The 16,118-nt window shown below is 45.4% G+C and overlaps 1 protein-coding gene across 9 annotated transcripts in view; it reads left to right on the top strand.

Moving 5' to 3' along the window:
* MAPT (microtubule associated protein tau) overlaps positions 1–16,118 on the top strand; it is an 81,308-nt gene that overhangs the window by 31,876 nt on the left and 33,314 nt on the right. For all 9 annotated transcript variants that reach the window (XR_010918505.1, XM_067541041.1, XM_067541039.1 and 6 more), the window contains exons 2-4: positions 9,015–9,104; positions 13,046–13,132; positions 15,563–15,649. Coding sequence is in view for 8 of the 9 variants with exons in the window: in XM_067541041.1 (XP_067397142.1) it covers positions 9,015–9,104; positions 13,046–13,132; positions 15,563–15,649 (264 nt within the window). In the remaining variant the exon portion in view is untranslated. The remainder of the gene's footprint in view (positions 1–9,014; positions 9,105–13,045; positions 13,133–15,562; positions 15,650–16,118) is intronic.

The following is a 16,118-nucleotide window of genomic DNA, read 5'->3' as shown; positions in this document are numbered from 1 at the left end:
ACTAAGCTTCAAACTTGTGAGGGATTATTAAACAATAATAAGGAAGAAAAATGATTTTAAAAAATGAGAAAAACACCATGACAATATCTCTTTAAAGCACTATTAGTTTTCAGTCTCCTTTTGAACATCTCTCCTCACTCCTTTGAAATCAATTAATCTTTCTCTGAATCTTCATGTCTGTTCTAGTCCTTTGACAAGCTAGATTACAAGAAGTTTCAAGATATCTGTTCACTGCACTGTAGACAGTGCCTACAATTAATGAGGCAGTCGTTCATATTCACTTATCTGACAGTTCCTTGAAAACACTTTTCTGAAAACTATGCAAAGGAGATGAAAAGGAAGTTGCTTGTGAATTATGAACAACTTTTCAGGCTGACTTTAATTCATGACACTGCCATTTCAGTTTAATTGAATAATTGAGATAGAACCCATTTCCTTGGAAATCCTATTTCTGTTTGATCGGTTTTCTGAAACTACTCCGATCCAGCTCACGCTGGTTTAATTTGCACTTTCACATAACAAAATTGGACACACACAACATTCACTGATTAAAAGCAAAGCATTAATAATTCACAAGTAGCTGGGAGGGAAAGAGAGAATTCTTTATTTGAGTTGGGGCTCAAGACCTGTGATTCGGAGGCTGGGCAAGGGGCAGAATAAGAGAGAGACGCACCCTGTGACTGTGGTCTGGAGGCTGTGGGCTAGAGGAGATGGATAGAGATCCCTCTTCCTTTCCCATACCCAGAGGGGACTTTGGGGAGTGGGCTTTCAAACATACTGAACACCGAAACAAGGTGTCCAACTCCCAGACCCTGTGTAGGAGCACAGAGCTCTTTAGCTGAGTCACCCAGGCTCTGGTGCTAAAGCACTGTGTTCAGATTCAAAATGACGGCTGCTGAGTTATGCTGGGTGGTGGTTCCAAATAGATCAGTTTGGTATAGAGAGGGGCTGATAGGAGAGTCTCTTGTGGTCAGAAGGAGCTGGGGGTAGATACGGTCCTGGAGGGAAACTCTAGAAACAGCCAGTCTTGGGTGGGGAACTTAGGCACAGGTTTATGCTTTGTTGTATTTGAGTTAATAAAGCGGGTGGTGATTAGTGGGTTACTAATGAAAGGATAGGTTTGAGCTCTAACATGGAGTCTGCATGCTCTCCTGAGGACAGGGTAGGTGCTCTTCTCTTGCATAGCAACACGCGTGCCCGTGGCCAGTATAAAAGACGGAGCCCCTGAGCAGGATCCAGGGCCAAGTACTCCAGTGTGAAAATCCCTGCCACCACCCCTTCCAATAGCTAGCAGGTAGAAAGGGTTCTCACAGAGTGTTGCTCTGAACGTTGCTGGTATCCCCTTTCTCCTGGTCACTATATCAGTTGCTGGCCAGTAGGTGCCTGATAACTTTATTCTGTGTGTGTGTTTTGGCTTACTGTGTCTGTGTCAATGAGGCAGTTAGCCCTTGGGTTCTTGGTAAAGTTACCCGTTTGGCCCTTGGAGTTGTGTAAAGTTTGGACAGCCCCTTCTCAAGGCTTTGCCTCTGTGATAATTTCCATGTCATACAAGGATGGGACCAATAGCCATTTAAAAATGGTTGCTGTTGAACTGTTTGAGTCGTCAGTTTTCCTTTGGATCCAAGATCACAGTCTTGTGTCTTGGTTACCCTGTTGGTGTATGAAACGTCCAACGGTTGACACTCTTGTCCTGTGTTAGCACATTGCATTGTGGGATTTCCAACCTCCCAGCACCAGAAGGATTCTGTGGAAGAACAGTGATAGGAATAATAGCCTAGTCTGGCACGGATTATGCAAGATACTGAACGCTCTCTAAGCACAGCGGTGTGGACTTCAGCATCTGGCTGTTTCCCCCTCAGCACGTGAAGTCAGTTCTGAAAGGGGAGTATTGTCTTCTGTATTGACTTTATTTACCTTTAACGGAAGGAGACCTTTTGCCAGACATTAGGCTAAAGACTGTAAAACTTAATATGGGACATAAATCAAACCCAGTTCATAGGAGAGAGGCTATGTGTGTGGCTTGCTAACTGTTAGTCTTAACAGCAATGAGAAAAGGAGAGAGAGAAACAGAATCTGTCCTTTTCTGTATGGTCCTTTGCTCGTAAATGTCTCTTGTGTTCTGTGATATATTCCGAAAGGCGTTTTAAAAAAACAGGAAATCTAGCTTGTGTGTTTACTAGGAACATCGGGATCACCATCCTGGATCAGACAAATGCTCTATCTATCCATTATGCTTTCTGATAGTGACCAGTTACCAATAGCTGCAGAGGGGTAAGAAACCCCAAAACAGACAACCATGCAATTTTATGTGGCAAGTTTCTTCCAAACTCCAGGCAGTCAGTGGTTGGTTTATGGCCTAAATGTTTTATTACGGTAGAATCTCAGAGTTACAAACTGACTGGTCAGCCACACATCTCGTTTGGAACTGGAAGGATGCAATCGGGCAGGAGCAGAGTTGGGGGGAAAAAAAGAAGAAGAAAAAAAAAGCAAATACAGCACGGTACTGTGTTAAACGGGAACTGCTAAAAAAAATAAGGGAAAGTTTAAAAAAATTTTTTTTGACTAGATAAGGAAACTGTTTCCTGTGCTTGTTTCATTTAAATTAAGATGGTTAAAAGCAGCATTTTTCTTCTGCACCATAAAGTTTCATCTCTCTCTCTGCAGTGTCTGCAGAATCCTTTTACTATGCCTCTCTCAGCACTCCCCTACACTTTGACTGCTGATCCATCTCCTCTGACTTTATATATATATCATGCTAAGGCAGCCACCAGCTGCTGCCATTTAAACAAAGCAAACAGAGGATGATTTGCTTCTATCCCTCCCAAAATCACACTAGTCTGATGGGCAGAGAGGAGCAGTAACCAGGCCTAGGCCAGTGTCAGGTTTCAAGTCCAGTATCTGGTAACCCCCTTTTATTGCTGGGAAGGGGAGATTATACAAGGCTCTTGTGCTTTACAGACCGGATCTTAGCACCGTGATGTGAATGTAGGGTCAAGTTCCCAAATAGAGGACACTCCCAGGGTCAGAGGGAGCCGGGGCCTCCTGTCACCCCTCCTGGCCAGGCTCTGAGGCCCCATGGTGGGTCAGGCGGCCCTGGCCGAAAGGTGCTTGGCAGCTCCGCTTACCGGGCAGGCTGGGCCAGGCCAGGCGGGATCCGGAGGATGCAGGGGAGGGACCAGTCAGGGTGTGGAGATGGTCTGTTCCCCGGACATTTCCTTTTATTTCAAAAATCCACCCAGATAGAGGGCGGATGACCAAGAAAGAGGAAATGTCTGGAAAAAAAAAATGGGATGTACGGTAACCCTGTGTGAATGGCAAAGCTATTTAACAGGACTTCTAGGAGTTTCTGAAATGTTGTAACTCACCCCTCCCGCAGACGTTTGAATTCCTGCTACCCAAAGGATCTGCTTTTATCAGCGGAGAGATACCGAAAATACTCACGTGTTTTTGTTCGTTTGTTTGTTTTTTAAAAAACCAAACAGCCCCCCCTCACATTTCACAAATAACTTTGCAAACGTGGCGTATACGGGCTACCTGGGGAGGTGGGGTGCGGGACAGGGTTTATTGGCCGTGGTGCAGATCACTCCAACTGATGCGTCAGCCATTGTGGGTGACACCCAGCCAGCCCGACCTCAGAGCAATAGCACCGCAGCCCGGCATGGCGTCTTTCATACTCGCTGTAACGCAACAACCGGCGCTTCCCTGGAGAGGCAGACGGGAATGGTGAAGTCCGTCAAGTTTTGAAGAACCCTGAAGTGCTGTCTAGGGTGGGACGGGCTGTTTGTTGAGATAAAGGGCCCTCTTGGCAGGAGTGGGATCTGTTGGAAACAGATAAGACCCTTGAGAGCAGTTGTCCAGCCTATCTGTTGCATAGGGGGTGCTGCCCAACTTTAAACACTCAGTGACAGAACCATCACTGCCCTACGTATTCATTACTGAAGCCAGTGGGTCAAGGTAAGGCTGCCTTAACTTTTTAAAAAAAAAGAAAATTGACTCTTTACAACTTTTATTTATGATTAAATTAATTGAAATAGACAAGGTATTTCGAGGGTTAATTTTTATGCTATTCTCTGTCAAAATCTGCGTGGCTTGTGATAGGAGAGTGCCTTCAGAACCATGTTTGCTTAAGGAATCTCTACTGAAATGGGCTATTTGGTGACGGGAGTCAAGTGGTTTTTTTCCGTAAATTCCATTTAGTCATTGAGACGTCCATCTAATTTGAGAACTACGCTGGCGTTTGCCAGTTAGAATGAGACGCATCTGGATGCGTTTGGTGGTGGCTGCTTCTGGTTTTGAATTGAGGGAATGGAAGATCGTGGTGACACTGCAGAAATTTGTAGGCATCAGAAGGGTGCGTGTGGATGCGCGCCACGGTCAGCGATGCTTATAGACGAAGTAGAATAAATGAAATCGTGGGAGGGGTGGGGGAAATAATCCAGCAGAGGTGTGTAAAATATATCCAGGCTGCAGGTGATTGCTTTCCTTCCTAGCTCATATAACTGTACCAGGATATGGTCTTCATATTTTACATTTTGCTGGGGGAGCTACTGCACGTAAAGATAATCCGCAGTTGGGTGCTGTTTGTTCACCGAATTGCCGTGTCTTTCTGTCGTTCCATGTGGTGGACATATGGATTTATTTTTCTCTGTGAGAGCACGGTGCTGATGACGTTCCAGACTGAAAGCTGTGGGGACTGTTATCTGTAGTTATGCAGAGAATGGGTGCGGTGTACGAGGGCTATGTGGAAATGTAGGTTGCCGCCGCCGCGCGCCCCCCCCCCCCCCCCCCCCCCCCCCCCCGCTTTGTCTGCACTGAACTCTTCTCTGCAGGGAAGGCTGGTTTTGTGACAAGCACACCTGTCCAGTGGGAACAGGGCTAACCTTGCTGTAACAACCACTTTTGCTCTCTGGAGCCCTTCCTCCTCTGCTCCCACTTTTTTTTTTTTGGCCAATGGACAATGGGAGGGGGCTGTCCTTTCCTCACCAGTTGGATTTTGGGAACAGAGGGAGGGTCACGCTTTTGCTCCACCCTTCACGACCATGCCCAGTGCCCTTCTCTTTGCCTGCTGGGACTCGGGTGTACGGGAGAATCTCCTTCCTTTTCACTAGGGGGGAGGCAGATTCCACTCTCTCAATATTGCTACCCTCCCCCACTCCCAGCATTTAAAAAGTCATGAGCCAGACCCCCTAAAATCACAAGATTTTTAAAAATAATAATGACTCTTTTTCTTGCCTTCTGCTGTTCGAGTTTTTGGGTTCAAATTGTTCAGTTTTTCTCTGCATCCATTAGGGCTACAGGCTTTTTAAAAAATAAAACCTGAGAGTCACAAGGAATCCCATGATTCCAGTAGCTGGAGTGTTAGGATAAAACACCTAGTAACAAAATTAACTCTGCCGTCTCCATGACTGAGAAGGCAGCATTTCTTCTCTCTAAAATGGATGCCGAGGAAAATCAATTCATCTTTAAATTCTGATGTAACAATCTTTCCAAACCCCCCCTCTCCCCCCAACTCAGTTTCTCAAACTGTTCCATGGTGTGAACCCTGTCATTTGAGGGGACTGCCTATGAACCCTTCCCTGCCCATTTGAGGTTGCATAACATCCCTTTCCTCCTTTCATAGTAGCAGCTAAGCCAGCCAGCAGCTCCTCGTTTCTAGCTTCTTAGATAGACATCCAGGCTCTTCTATGCAATGAAGAGCCTGAATGCCTGCATAAGCAGCTGGAAGCAAGGTGGAGGAGCCAGCACGGTGTGGACCAGCCGTCTGTCTGCAGACCACCAGCAAGTGCTTTGTAGGCCACCCATGGACTATGCCTTTAGAATCTCTCTGCTTGTACTGATTCATGGCTTGCTCTTGGTGTTTTGCCATTGCATCTTTGATATTAAATGCTGTATTATAAGTGTGGGATCTTAGCAAATAGGAATAATTTCCACAGAAAAAGCATACTAGCACTCACTTCTGGCTGTCTGACCCCAGCTTTGAAGCCTTAACATCCTGTAGGCGGCACCCTAATCGGGAATCCCAAGGGCTTGTTTATACAAAGACACTCAGGAAAATTAATCCAAACGAACTAAGGCGATGTCTACCTTACAGAGCCTATGCTGGCATAGCCCCTAACGTAGGCACAGTGTACACTGACAGAAGGAATTTTTCTGCTGGTCTGGGAGCATAACCTCCCTGAACACATTTAGCTACGTCAACAGAAGCACCCTTCTGCCAAAGTAGCTGAGTCTACACTAGGGGTTTTGTCAGCATAGCTATGTCGTGAGGGTGAGGGGGGTTGTTTTCCACACCCCTGATTGACCTAGCTATGCTGGTATACATTTTAAGTGTAGACCATGCCAAAAGGTGTGAATTCAAAGCAGATTAGCTAAACTGCACTGAACTGCTGTGTGGACACTCTGGGTATGTCTTCACTGACGGCAGCAAATTTGCCGCCGTCAGATCGATTTATCCGGATCGATTGGGCGGAAGTGAAGACCCGCTCAATCAATCCGGAAGTCGATTTAATAAACCACCTCCCCAAAACGTGTAGCGCTGCGTCGATGGGTACGCATTTCCCGTCGGTGAAGCGTGGTGGAGACGGCGCACCGAAGGGAATTTAGGAAGTTGACACAAGTTACTCTACGTAGCTTGCGTAACTCCCGTTGAGTGCCGCCGAACTTGCCTGTCAGTGTAGACCCGGTCTCTCCTTCAGAATTAAAGTGACCTTAATTCAGCTTAACTTAATTTGGAGGGCTGAGTTCAGGCCACTTTAATTTTGAATGAGAGCGTCCACACAGCGGGTTTAATTCAGTTTTATTTATCCCCTTTGAATTCACACCATTAGTTAATTTGGATTAATTTTGCTGAGTATCCCCACGTAGACAGACCTTAAGAGAAACTCTTGCCCAGATGCAGTGAAGACCTCACTCAGAGTTTGGGGGACAGTCTGGGGGAAGTGTCACGGATTTCTTTTTTTTAAAAGGCTGGCTACGGAGAAAAAAGGGAGAATTAAAAAGAAATGTACAGTTCACGTTTAGGCACAGTGCAGCTAATTCATGAGCTTTTCACGTCAGGGTCAACAGTTAAGAAATGATGGAAAGGTGTTAACACCTGTGGCAGTTCAGTGAAATGAGTTGGTGGGTCTCAGGTCAAATGCTAATAGACTTTTCTTATCGGAAATGTCTGTCACAATTGGTATTAATTGATCCTCTTGTTGGATCAGTTAGATCCAACTAAGGCCTGGAAGTCAAGCAGAGCTCTGCGTCCGCCCATAGAGGTGCTCTTTCCACAATGGCAGGGAAGCCTGTAGGAAAGATGCCCTACCAGATCATGGTTGTGCCTGTTTAAATAGATGACTCATCTGGCATGGTCCACCAGAAAATGGGCACAATTTAACTTGGTACTAAGCCAGGTAAAGCACCCCCTTCCTTTTGTTGTTGGCAGACGCTTTGCCACTGATTCAGGTCATCCAGCTTTGAGAAGAGCTCAAGAATTCTCGGGAGGGTTATTTTATTTTTCAATTTTTACCATAGGATAGAATTCTTCAAATTACATCAAACAAAAAAAATATAGGAGGGATGAGGAATATTTTAGTTAAATATGCAAAATGTGTGAAAAATCAATTGGGGAAAAAAACCAACCCTCTTCTTTTTATAATGCTCACATTCTAAGAATCTCAGTGCGCTTTGCAAGCATTTATGAACTGGGTCTCCCAACGGTCTGCAAAGGTAACTGTTTCCTCAGTTACACAGAATAGAATTTATTTTCCTTTCTTAAAAAAACAACAAAACCCCAGGAAATAACATTAAGGTTGCAAATTCAAGCACTCAAAAGTTAGGAAATGCTGGAATCCAAGCGTGTCTGTAAAAACCTTGATGTGGCCCATATGCATTATGATACTATCTTTAATTACATACAAGAGCACATGCTAGTTTTCCCGCAGGATCCCTGCCTCATTCAGTGTAGGGAATGAACTATGCTCTGTGAATGAATCCAGACTTGTATTGAAGGAGGCTGTTGTCTGTAGTACTCTTGTCTCATTCTCTGTAGAAATTAGAAGGTGTGTAATTTCAGAGGCAGGAGACTGGAAAAAGAGCCAGAATGGTCTTGTGGTTGTCATCTGAGCCGAGGTCTGCAACAAGACTTCCAATCTATCAATCAGTTTGCTGTGGAATTAGTCTGTGTTATGCCACGGTGTCCCCAGATGTAGATGTGTGAAAATTGATAGACCAGACAATAAGCTAGGATGGTCCTTTTCCTTGGACATTATTAAATTCCTTGTGTAACTTCAGTGGTGCATTTAGTATGAAGTTGCCTGTGTCCTCAGTCTGCTGTGTGAAATTGATGACACATACTTGGTGTTTTGTCTCGTACTACTTGTGCAAGAATGATTATTAGCTCTTCACTTTGGCCACAAAAATCATATACTCTTCTTGAGTGTTCTCACAAAATCTTTTCGTTTTCAGTTTCTTTCCATAAATGAGGTGTTTGCTCTCTACATTGGGGATTGCGGTTGCCTTGATCTCTATGCCTATAACTTGATACAACGGTGGGGTTTTTAAAAGAACATTCCCCAGTCGATGTCGGCCATTTCAGAATCCCAGACGCCATCTTAATGCTTTTTGCTTTTTTCCTGCTGTCCTGGTAAACTTAAGGGCTGCGGACAAAATTTTCTTCTGATTGTAGGAGCTGGGTTAGGAATATTTCTGCATTGGTAGGAGAGTCTGGTCAAACCGTTATCAGCTGTAACTTACATCAATCAGTCAGGGGCACACCACCTTCTTTAGCACAAACTTTGAGCTGTTACCTGTCTGTAGTCATGCTATTGTGTTTTTTCAAGTCCCATACAAAAAAGGGAATGAATTAAATAGCTGGTTGTAGTATCTTAAAAGGCAGCTAGTTATTAATGGCCATCTGATTCCACCTCTGAAAATGCACCCCAGAGTAACCGGAGATAGTGCAATAATTTGAGTGCAAGAGAAGGTGCGTTGCATGAGGTTTTGTGTAATAGTGTTACATTTTTTCCCCTTAGACAACTTTTGCAACAGGATGGCTGAGCAGCGTCAGGATTTCAATATGATGGAAGACCATTCGGTGAGCCACGCTAAGCAGATCCCATCAGGTGAGCCTTACCAGGTGGGGACAGTCATGGGAGACCCCCCACAGGCAGGTTATTTTCTTTCCAGGAGAATGAGGATGGGGGATCTCAATACAAGGAGAGTGGGGTAAGGCTGCCCATGGAGTTGACGCCTGGGAATGTACATGATTCAATAAAAGATTAGTCCAAAGTCTAGGAAAGTGGGACCATTTTGGGAATTACTTAGGTGCTGAGTAATCATGAAGAAAATGAGCTCCTGTGTTTTCTGGGAGATAAACATGGAGATAAATGTAAGCTACATTCAGATGCTTAATAGGTCAAACAGAAGTGATGGGCTTGATGCAGGAATTGCTGGGTGAGATCCTATTGCATGCTCTGCCAGAGGCCAGACTGGATAATCATAATCACCCCAGTCTGCCTTGTGCTCTCTTTCACATTCAGAGGTAAGTTTCAGTAGAAGAAAAAACACCTGAGTCCATAGAGCGTCTGAAATCTGTAAAAGGCAATAGAAACCAGCTGCTCATAGAAAAACGGGTAAAGGCTGTCTGGAAATTAAAAGGAGGTGAAACAGGCTTTTCGTAAGTCCAGTATATAAGGACCTTGGTGATTGATTTTTGTTTTTTAAATGTAGATTAATGGTTTCTTTAATGGATTGAGGTCCATGACCGAGATTAACGTCTTTTCCCATCCCGCTCTGTAGCACCCCAAACACTCCCTAGTGTATAAGTTCTCTTCGTTCATACTTGAAAGACTCATGTCCATGGATGTGTAGTGTGTTGTGACACTTCCTTTTATCGCCTCTAAACATGGTTATAAACCCTTCCTCCCTTTACAGGATTCAGAAAACTAAAAAGTTGCTAGGGCAAATCTCTCAAACGTGCATCTACCTCTGTATGCATTACGGCAGCCATCTTGTCATCCGCTGAAAGGTCCAGGGATCTCTGGGTAATAATTTAAGTATGGGGTCAAAGGCATTTGGAGCAGTGGGGAGAATGTGGAACGGAGAGTTGAGATGTTTAATTCTGAGTGAGCCAGCAGGAATGCCAGGGGAGCACCCGGAGCGTTTAGGTGGGGCTGTTGCAGGCAGAGTTGGTGGAGTCTCTTTGCCCCTGGAAAGAGTTAAGTTAAAACAAGAGTCTCTTTGCCCCTGGAATTGAACTCCGAGCCATTCTGCAGGTTTGACGTGCCTTCAGCAGCCTTCCTCCCCAGCTGATGTCCTCGACCCACAGCCCATCAAGTGGGACCACCTTTCCCTTCAAGAGACCCCACGCCAGCGGCAGCTTGGTGGTGATTGTTGGCATTGTAATTGAATGGCCAGTGGGGCTAGAGATGCCTGAGATGCCGGGCCCCACTTTTACCCTTAAAAAGGGGAGGAAGGTTTTAGGCTGCTTCTGTCTCCGCCTCGGTTCCCTCCTCTCTCCAAAGAAACTACTCTGCTTACCGAAGGGCGTTTCTGCTGGCACGTAAACACGTGGGGTGGTGCAGGGTGGGAAGGGAAGGCGAGGCCTGGTCACACCGTGTCTCTGTTTCTTGCACGCCTGTGTGTAGAAAATACACCGATGCTTCAGATCATAAAAGGCCACTCTGCCAGCCAGGAGGGCTTTAACAAATCAGGAGAGTGAGACTGGGGTCCCCTTTCGGGGCAAGACTGGCCCTTGTCGAATGTTTCGATATTTTAATTACACCTCATTGAGCTCTCGCAAAACTGCACCTGCCCTTCCAGTCTCTAAGCAGAAGCTGACAGCTCATGTAGAGGGTGTAACTTGCGACTTTCTGCCCGTTTGATTGGAGCTGCTCTGGCGAGAGAACCATTTGACAGTGACTTTCATTGGGCTAAAGAACATAATCCCCGTGTGTGTGCAAGAGATCAAAATTAGCTTTTATCAGAGCTGTTTAAACAACCAACTCTTGGTGTCGTCTTGTGAAGACTGGAAGAGCCATTTCCCCATTGCGGAGTGAGCGCTGATTCGTGTAATGGTCTACTTCCCATCTCTGGGAAGGATGGTGCTAAAAGAAGAATATTGCAGAACTAAAAGACATATTTTACAAAGAGAGCACGTGACCTGCATTGGGGGCCAGGGCTCTGGGACATCGCCTAAGTAAGTGCTAGTGGTAGGTCTGGCTGTTGTAGGCTGATGATGCCAGTGGCCTCTGTGCATTGGGAATTGGCCTGTGTTTCTGATCTATGAGGAGCGTGCATGTGTATGGTGTCATTAACAGAGGATCTCAGAGGGCTTTGGAGACGTTAGGTGATGAATCCTCACCACCTACTGTGAAGTGAGTATTATCTCTCGTAAGCAGGGCGACTGTAGTGCAGGAAGGATGAATACAGGCACAGACCCCTGAGGTGTCACAGTGAGTCGTGGCAGGAGGAGAATCATCATTCATGGATGCCAACCCCCTCCTGCAACCGCTAATACCTGCTCTCCCATCTCGACCTGGGAACAACCCCCGACCTCCTGGCTTCCACCTCGCTGCTCTTGTGCTTCCCTGTGTCTTTTTATGAACAGTCGCTGAGGGGAGGATGGATCACAGTATGTGTCATGCACAGTGGATATCTGACCTCACCAAAAATCAGATCCGGAGAGGATTTGCCCTGCCCCCTAGGCACACATATACCCAATACCAGCCAATGGGTTTTTCTCTGTTCTTTCCTCTTGCACACCCCAACCCTCTTGCTTCTCTCCTACTGTCTGACCCTTGAAGTAGATGGGCGCAACTCCTTCCCTTCCCCTCCTTTCCCCCAGCCTCCTGCACGCTCCCTGGCCTGTCTCTCTTCTTCCCTGTCCCCTCACTCGTGCATATATTCCGCCTATTTCCCAAGGAAGTGCTTGTCTCTTTCCTAGCGACTGCGATTGTAATGATGCAGTAGTTATTCATGTGCACAAGTCAGCTCAATTGATGATAAAAACATAGCACCGCACTGCTGCACAAATACTCTCCAAAGGTGCTGCTGGGAAAGTGGGAGAAATGGGGAAGATTTTTCCAAAAAAAGCTCCTCTCACCCCATATTTTAGGCCTACATTTTCAAGAAGTCTTTCCCCCTGTATTTAACAGTCTGGCTCAGAAACCTGTATAGTCATAGAGACTGATAGCACTCAGTACTGATGATCTACCTTAATGTGGAGTAGGAGATTTCTGTCTTGTATCTGCCAGACTGCAGCAGGCAATTGGGTTCTCTCTGTCATGGACAGAGCCTGTGGCGTGTTCCAAGACTGTTCTCCCCTGCAGGCCCCTCAGGGTTGGCCCTTTTATCCGGTCAAATCAGCAACCCTCTGTCAATGCCATAGTTTCAATTCACATGCACCAAAGGTTCCAAGAGACTTTGCTTGTGTTAGCTTGAGTCATTCTTCGTAAATCAATTTCTCCAGTTCTCATTATTTTATTTGCTGGAACTCCTTTCAAAGAGTCTCCCTGTGCTTCTTGCTCTAACATTCTGACAGATGACTTCCTGTAACCAAGGCCCACCATCATAATCCATGTGGGGCGCAGAAGAATTCCTTGCAAGTGCTTTCTCTGTTTGCATTGATTTAAAAACATAAATAACAGAAGAAAATAAGCTATCAGTTCAGCAGTCTGCTCTGAGAGAGGGCCTACACTGCACTAGAAACATCAATGTGAACTACAGTGACTCATGCAGATTGATGTAATCTGACATCTTTGCTCTCCAAGGAGAGAGTTTTTTTTTTTAACTGATTGTATTTTTTTTTTCTTGTACCATGCTTTGCTGTTTCTAGATGTACTCCGCACTAGGTTGGTTGCTTAGCAGACTTCGCTTGGTTTTTTTTGGGTGATATCACTGCCTCCGCACCTGGTGCTTTAACACTTTGTGAACACCTTGCTGTAATTGCCAGCGACCGCCGTCAGGCTTTTCTGATGAGGAAATGGGGATGGGTGAGGTTAACATAAGAACCCACTAGACCTAGCTGAGGACCTGTTCTGAGTGCTCGATGTATGTTTTCCAGGCTATCCCCTCCAGATACCAGTTGACGATGGATCAGATGAGCCCATTTCCGACACCTCTGATGCTAAGAGCACCCCAACTACGGAAGGTGGGAGCTCTTTGTCTTATTGCTTTTAAACCATAATGACTGGTGCTGTTTCTAAGCGTCGTTTAGAGATGCGCCAGACCATTTTCTGATGGGGGTTCCTGAAGAGGCTTGGCTGTCTTGCATCTCTGTGCTGCCAGATAAAGGCTTTCATTAATTTGATCATCACAGAGGAAGAATTACCACACAGACACCCCTAGAGGATCGATTCCAGCTCCATTTCCTCCCTCCAGGGTAGCACTCTCCAACCAACGAGTGGATGCTATTGATGGCTGCGGAGTGTAGCCCATTCTGAAAGGATCATTTCCTCCACCGACTCGTGTCTGTAACTCCCCATTAATGTTAATGGGAACTAGCCAGCCTTCAGAAGCCATTATTGAACAGCTCAGGAGGAGGCGCAGATTCTAAAGTAGACACGCAGATTCCAGAAACTCATTAGGAAAAATGTCTGAGGGTCCTAGTTGCCGCTCCCTGGTAGAAGAGCCTATAGCCTGCTAGGAAGAGTTAGATTTGCATCAAGCCAATGAGTGTTCTCCATTTCCAATAGACGTTTACAGAGACATGTCCGGAATCGGACAACAAACCAAGCAGTGTTCCAAGCTATCAGGCCTTAACTGGGTATCTAGGAATTCAGTTCAGGTCATCTCGCAGGCTAACAGAACCGGGGTTATTTCAGGGATGTTCAGATTAGAACTTTTGATTGCAACATGTGTCTCCTCTACTCCCATAGGAGTTTGATACCTAACTACTTTTAATAATCTGCCCCACAGTCTTTAATATCCTACCGACATTTCAAGGTTGCAGCATCAGTGGTGGTGGGGAAGCCTGCAGAGATCTTTCAACTAGAGATTCTATTTATGTGAGGCCGCTTTGTTGAATTATTAGAGGATGGGACTGAGTCATGAGACCTGGCTTCTAATCCTGACTCTACCAGTGACTTCAGCAAATCACTGAACCTACCTCTGCCTTAGTTTCCTATCTGTAAAATGGGATAATATACTTTAAAAGGTGTTAAAGATCCTTGAATGAGAGGTGCTACATAAAGGTGCAAAATATTATTTATTACATAAGTTCCCTGCAGTTTATAGAGATTTTTTTCTGGGGGGGGGGGAGGACTAGATTTTGACTACAGGGCTATTTACTCAGCATGGACATTAGCAATCCCATAGTGCATGCTCCTGAAAGGCAAAAGTACTTGGCCAAAATGTTCCCCTTATCCTCCTATTTGCTGCTCTCCATCCCAGAGATAGCCGCAGTTCATTGGTAGGTTTGCTCCTTTGTTGCACGCACTTGGCAATACAATTTGGTGTATGTCAGCGCAAGGAGGCATTTGTTCTATGTAAAACAGATGCATATAAAAGAAAACCTAATATGCTGATGTGGCATAATGCAAAGTTGTTGGCACAAGTCGGGTGCATGGTGTTGCACCTGTATCATGCGTATTATGTTGCCATATTTTTACAAAGATCTTCGTTTAGAAATGTTCTAGAGGCTTATTAATATTTGCAGTAGGTGGCAATTTTAATCCTCTGCTTGTAATGCCTGGCTGTCGTGCATGCGCCTATCACAAGTCTTGGAAGGAGAAAAAAATACTGAGTTTTTTCTTAGAGGTTCTAAGCTTTATCTAAAAGAAGCTTTATTCTGTAATGGGCTGTTGTACTTCTAAATGCTGATGTCTACTGAGCTGGAAGAGCTGTACTCCACTGGGAACTGTGGAGAACTGTCAGCACTCCGTTGTGATAAAACTCTCATTTCCAGCATCGGTGGTTCAAGAGACCGGCCCTTAAAATTCTAGCTGGTCCAGGACTGGATATTGCTATCCTGTCCATTAGGACCGTGTTATAATGAGGAAAACCTCATTTGGTGGGGGAAGGGGAGAGCATTTCTGCCTGTTGCTTGAAAACTTGCCAGAGGTTTGCCGTGTCAGAAAGTGCCAGCAGGGATGAATTAGTGGGTAGAGTCCAGCTGAGGTGGTTAATGAAAGATGCATGTATGTTTATAATAAAACGTCCTGGCCGTGGGCTCTCGTCCCTAGCTCATCTGTAAGCATCACCTCTGTGCAGGCAGCGCTGCTGTGTGTGCAAATCAGGCATTCACTGCCATCCTGCTCTCTCTTTGTTTTAAAAAGACAGTGCTGGTGGCCAAACCATTTTGTTTTTTGCATGGGTAAGTAATACAGAGAGGGCTGCAGCTTGTGTGACGTAGGATGTGATTTACAGTGTACCTGACAGATGGGCTCTGTGTTTGTGCTTTGGTTTCCCATGACAAGAATCAACTTTGTCCTGCTCAGCTGATTGGAAGGAAACCTGGTGGTTGAGCACTGAGAATTGTTCCCTTCGAGGCCTTGGTTTTTTTTTTTTTTTTTGGTAAAGCATTGACATCTGAAGTGGTTTTGTTGCAGTCTGGTTGTGTGAAAGCTGCTTTGTTTTTCAGATGCTACAGCCCCGCTAGTGGAGGAGAGAGCACATGAGGATGGGATCGCAGCTCGGCAGCATGGGGAAATACCCGAAGGAACCACAGGTGAGGCCTCTGCATTATCTTCTGGGGAGCGAGGAAGCAGTTTCAAAGTGTGGCAGTTTCCTGGGAAAAACTGGTTTAGGGCAGAGCACTGGTCATTAAACTGGGGAAGATAATGTATCAGTATCTACGCTTTCTGAACTTGCGGGAACGAATCTTTTCAAATTTTGGATACAGCTGTTCAAAACTGAATCATTTATCCACTGTTTCAAAGTTGGTCTTCTGCTAGAGAATGCTGCATGGCCAGCTGGACCTGGACTGGTAGGCGGCAACTCTGCGTGCACCTGATCGCTTAATGCTCCAAGCCTGTAACTTTGCATTATTGTCACTCTCATCTAATCAAATGTTTTCGACTTTTGTTTATACAGTATTGGAAACTGAAGTAGGAGTCCTAACATGTATAACTCCCTTAAGAAAATAGCGAACCAAAATGTATAGACATTCTGATGCGAAGTATTATAATTACATGTAT

The sequence above is a fragment of the Emydura macquarii genome, unplaced genomic scaffold, assembly GCF_026122565.2.
Source record: "Emydura macquarii macquarii isolate MOO-44397 ecotype Brisbane River unplaced genomic scaffold, CSIRO-AGI_Emac_v2 contig_629, whole genome shotgun sequence".
Lineage (NCBI taxonomy): Eukaryota > Metazoa > Chordata > Testudines > Chelidae > Emydura > Emydura macquarii.
The sequence above is the reverse complement of the archived record's forward strand: the minus strand, read 5'-3'. Positions and strand labels throughout refer to the sequence as shown.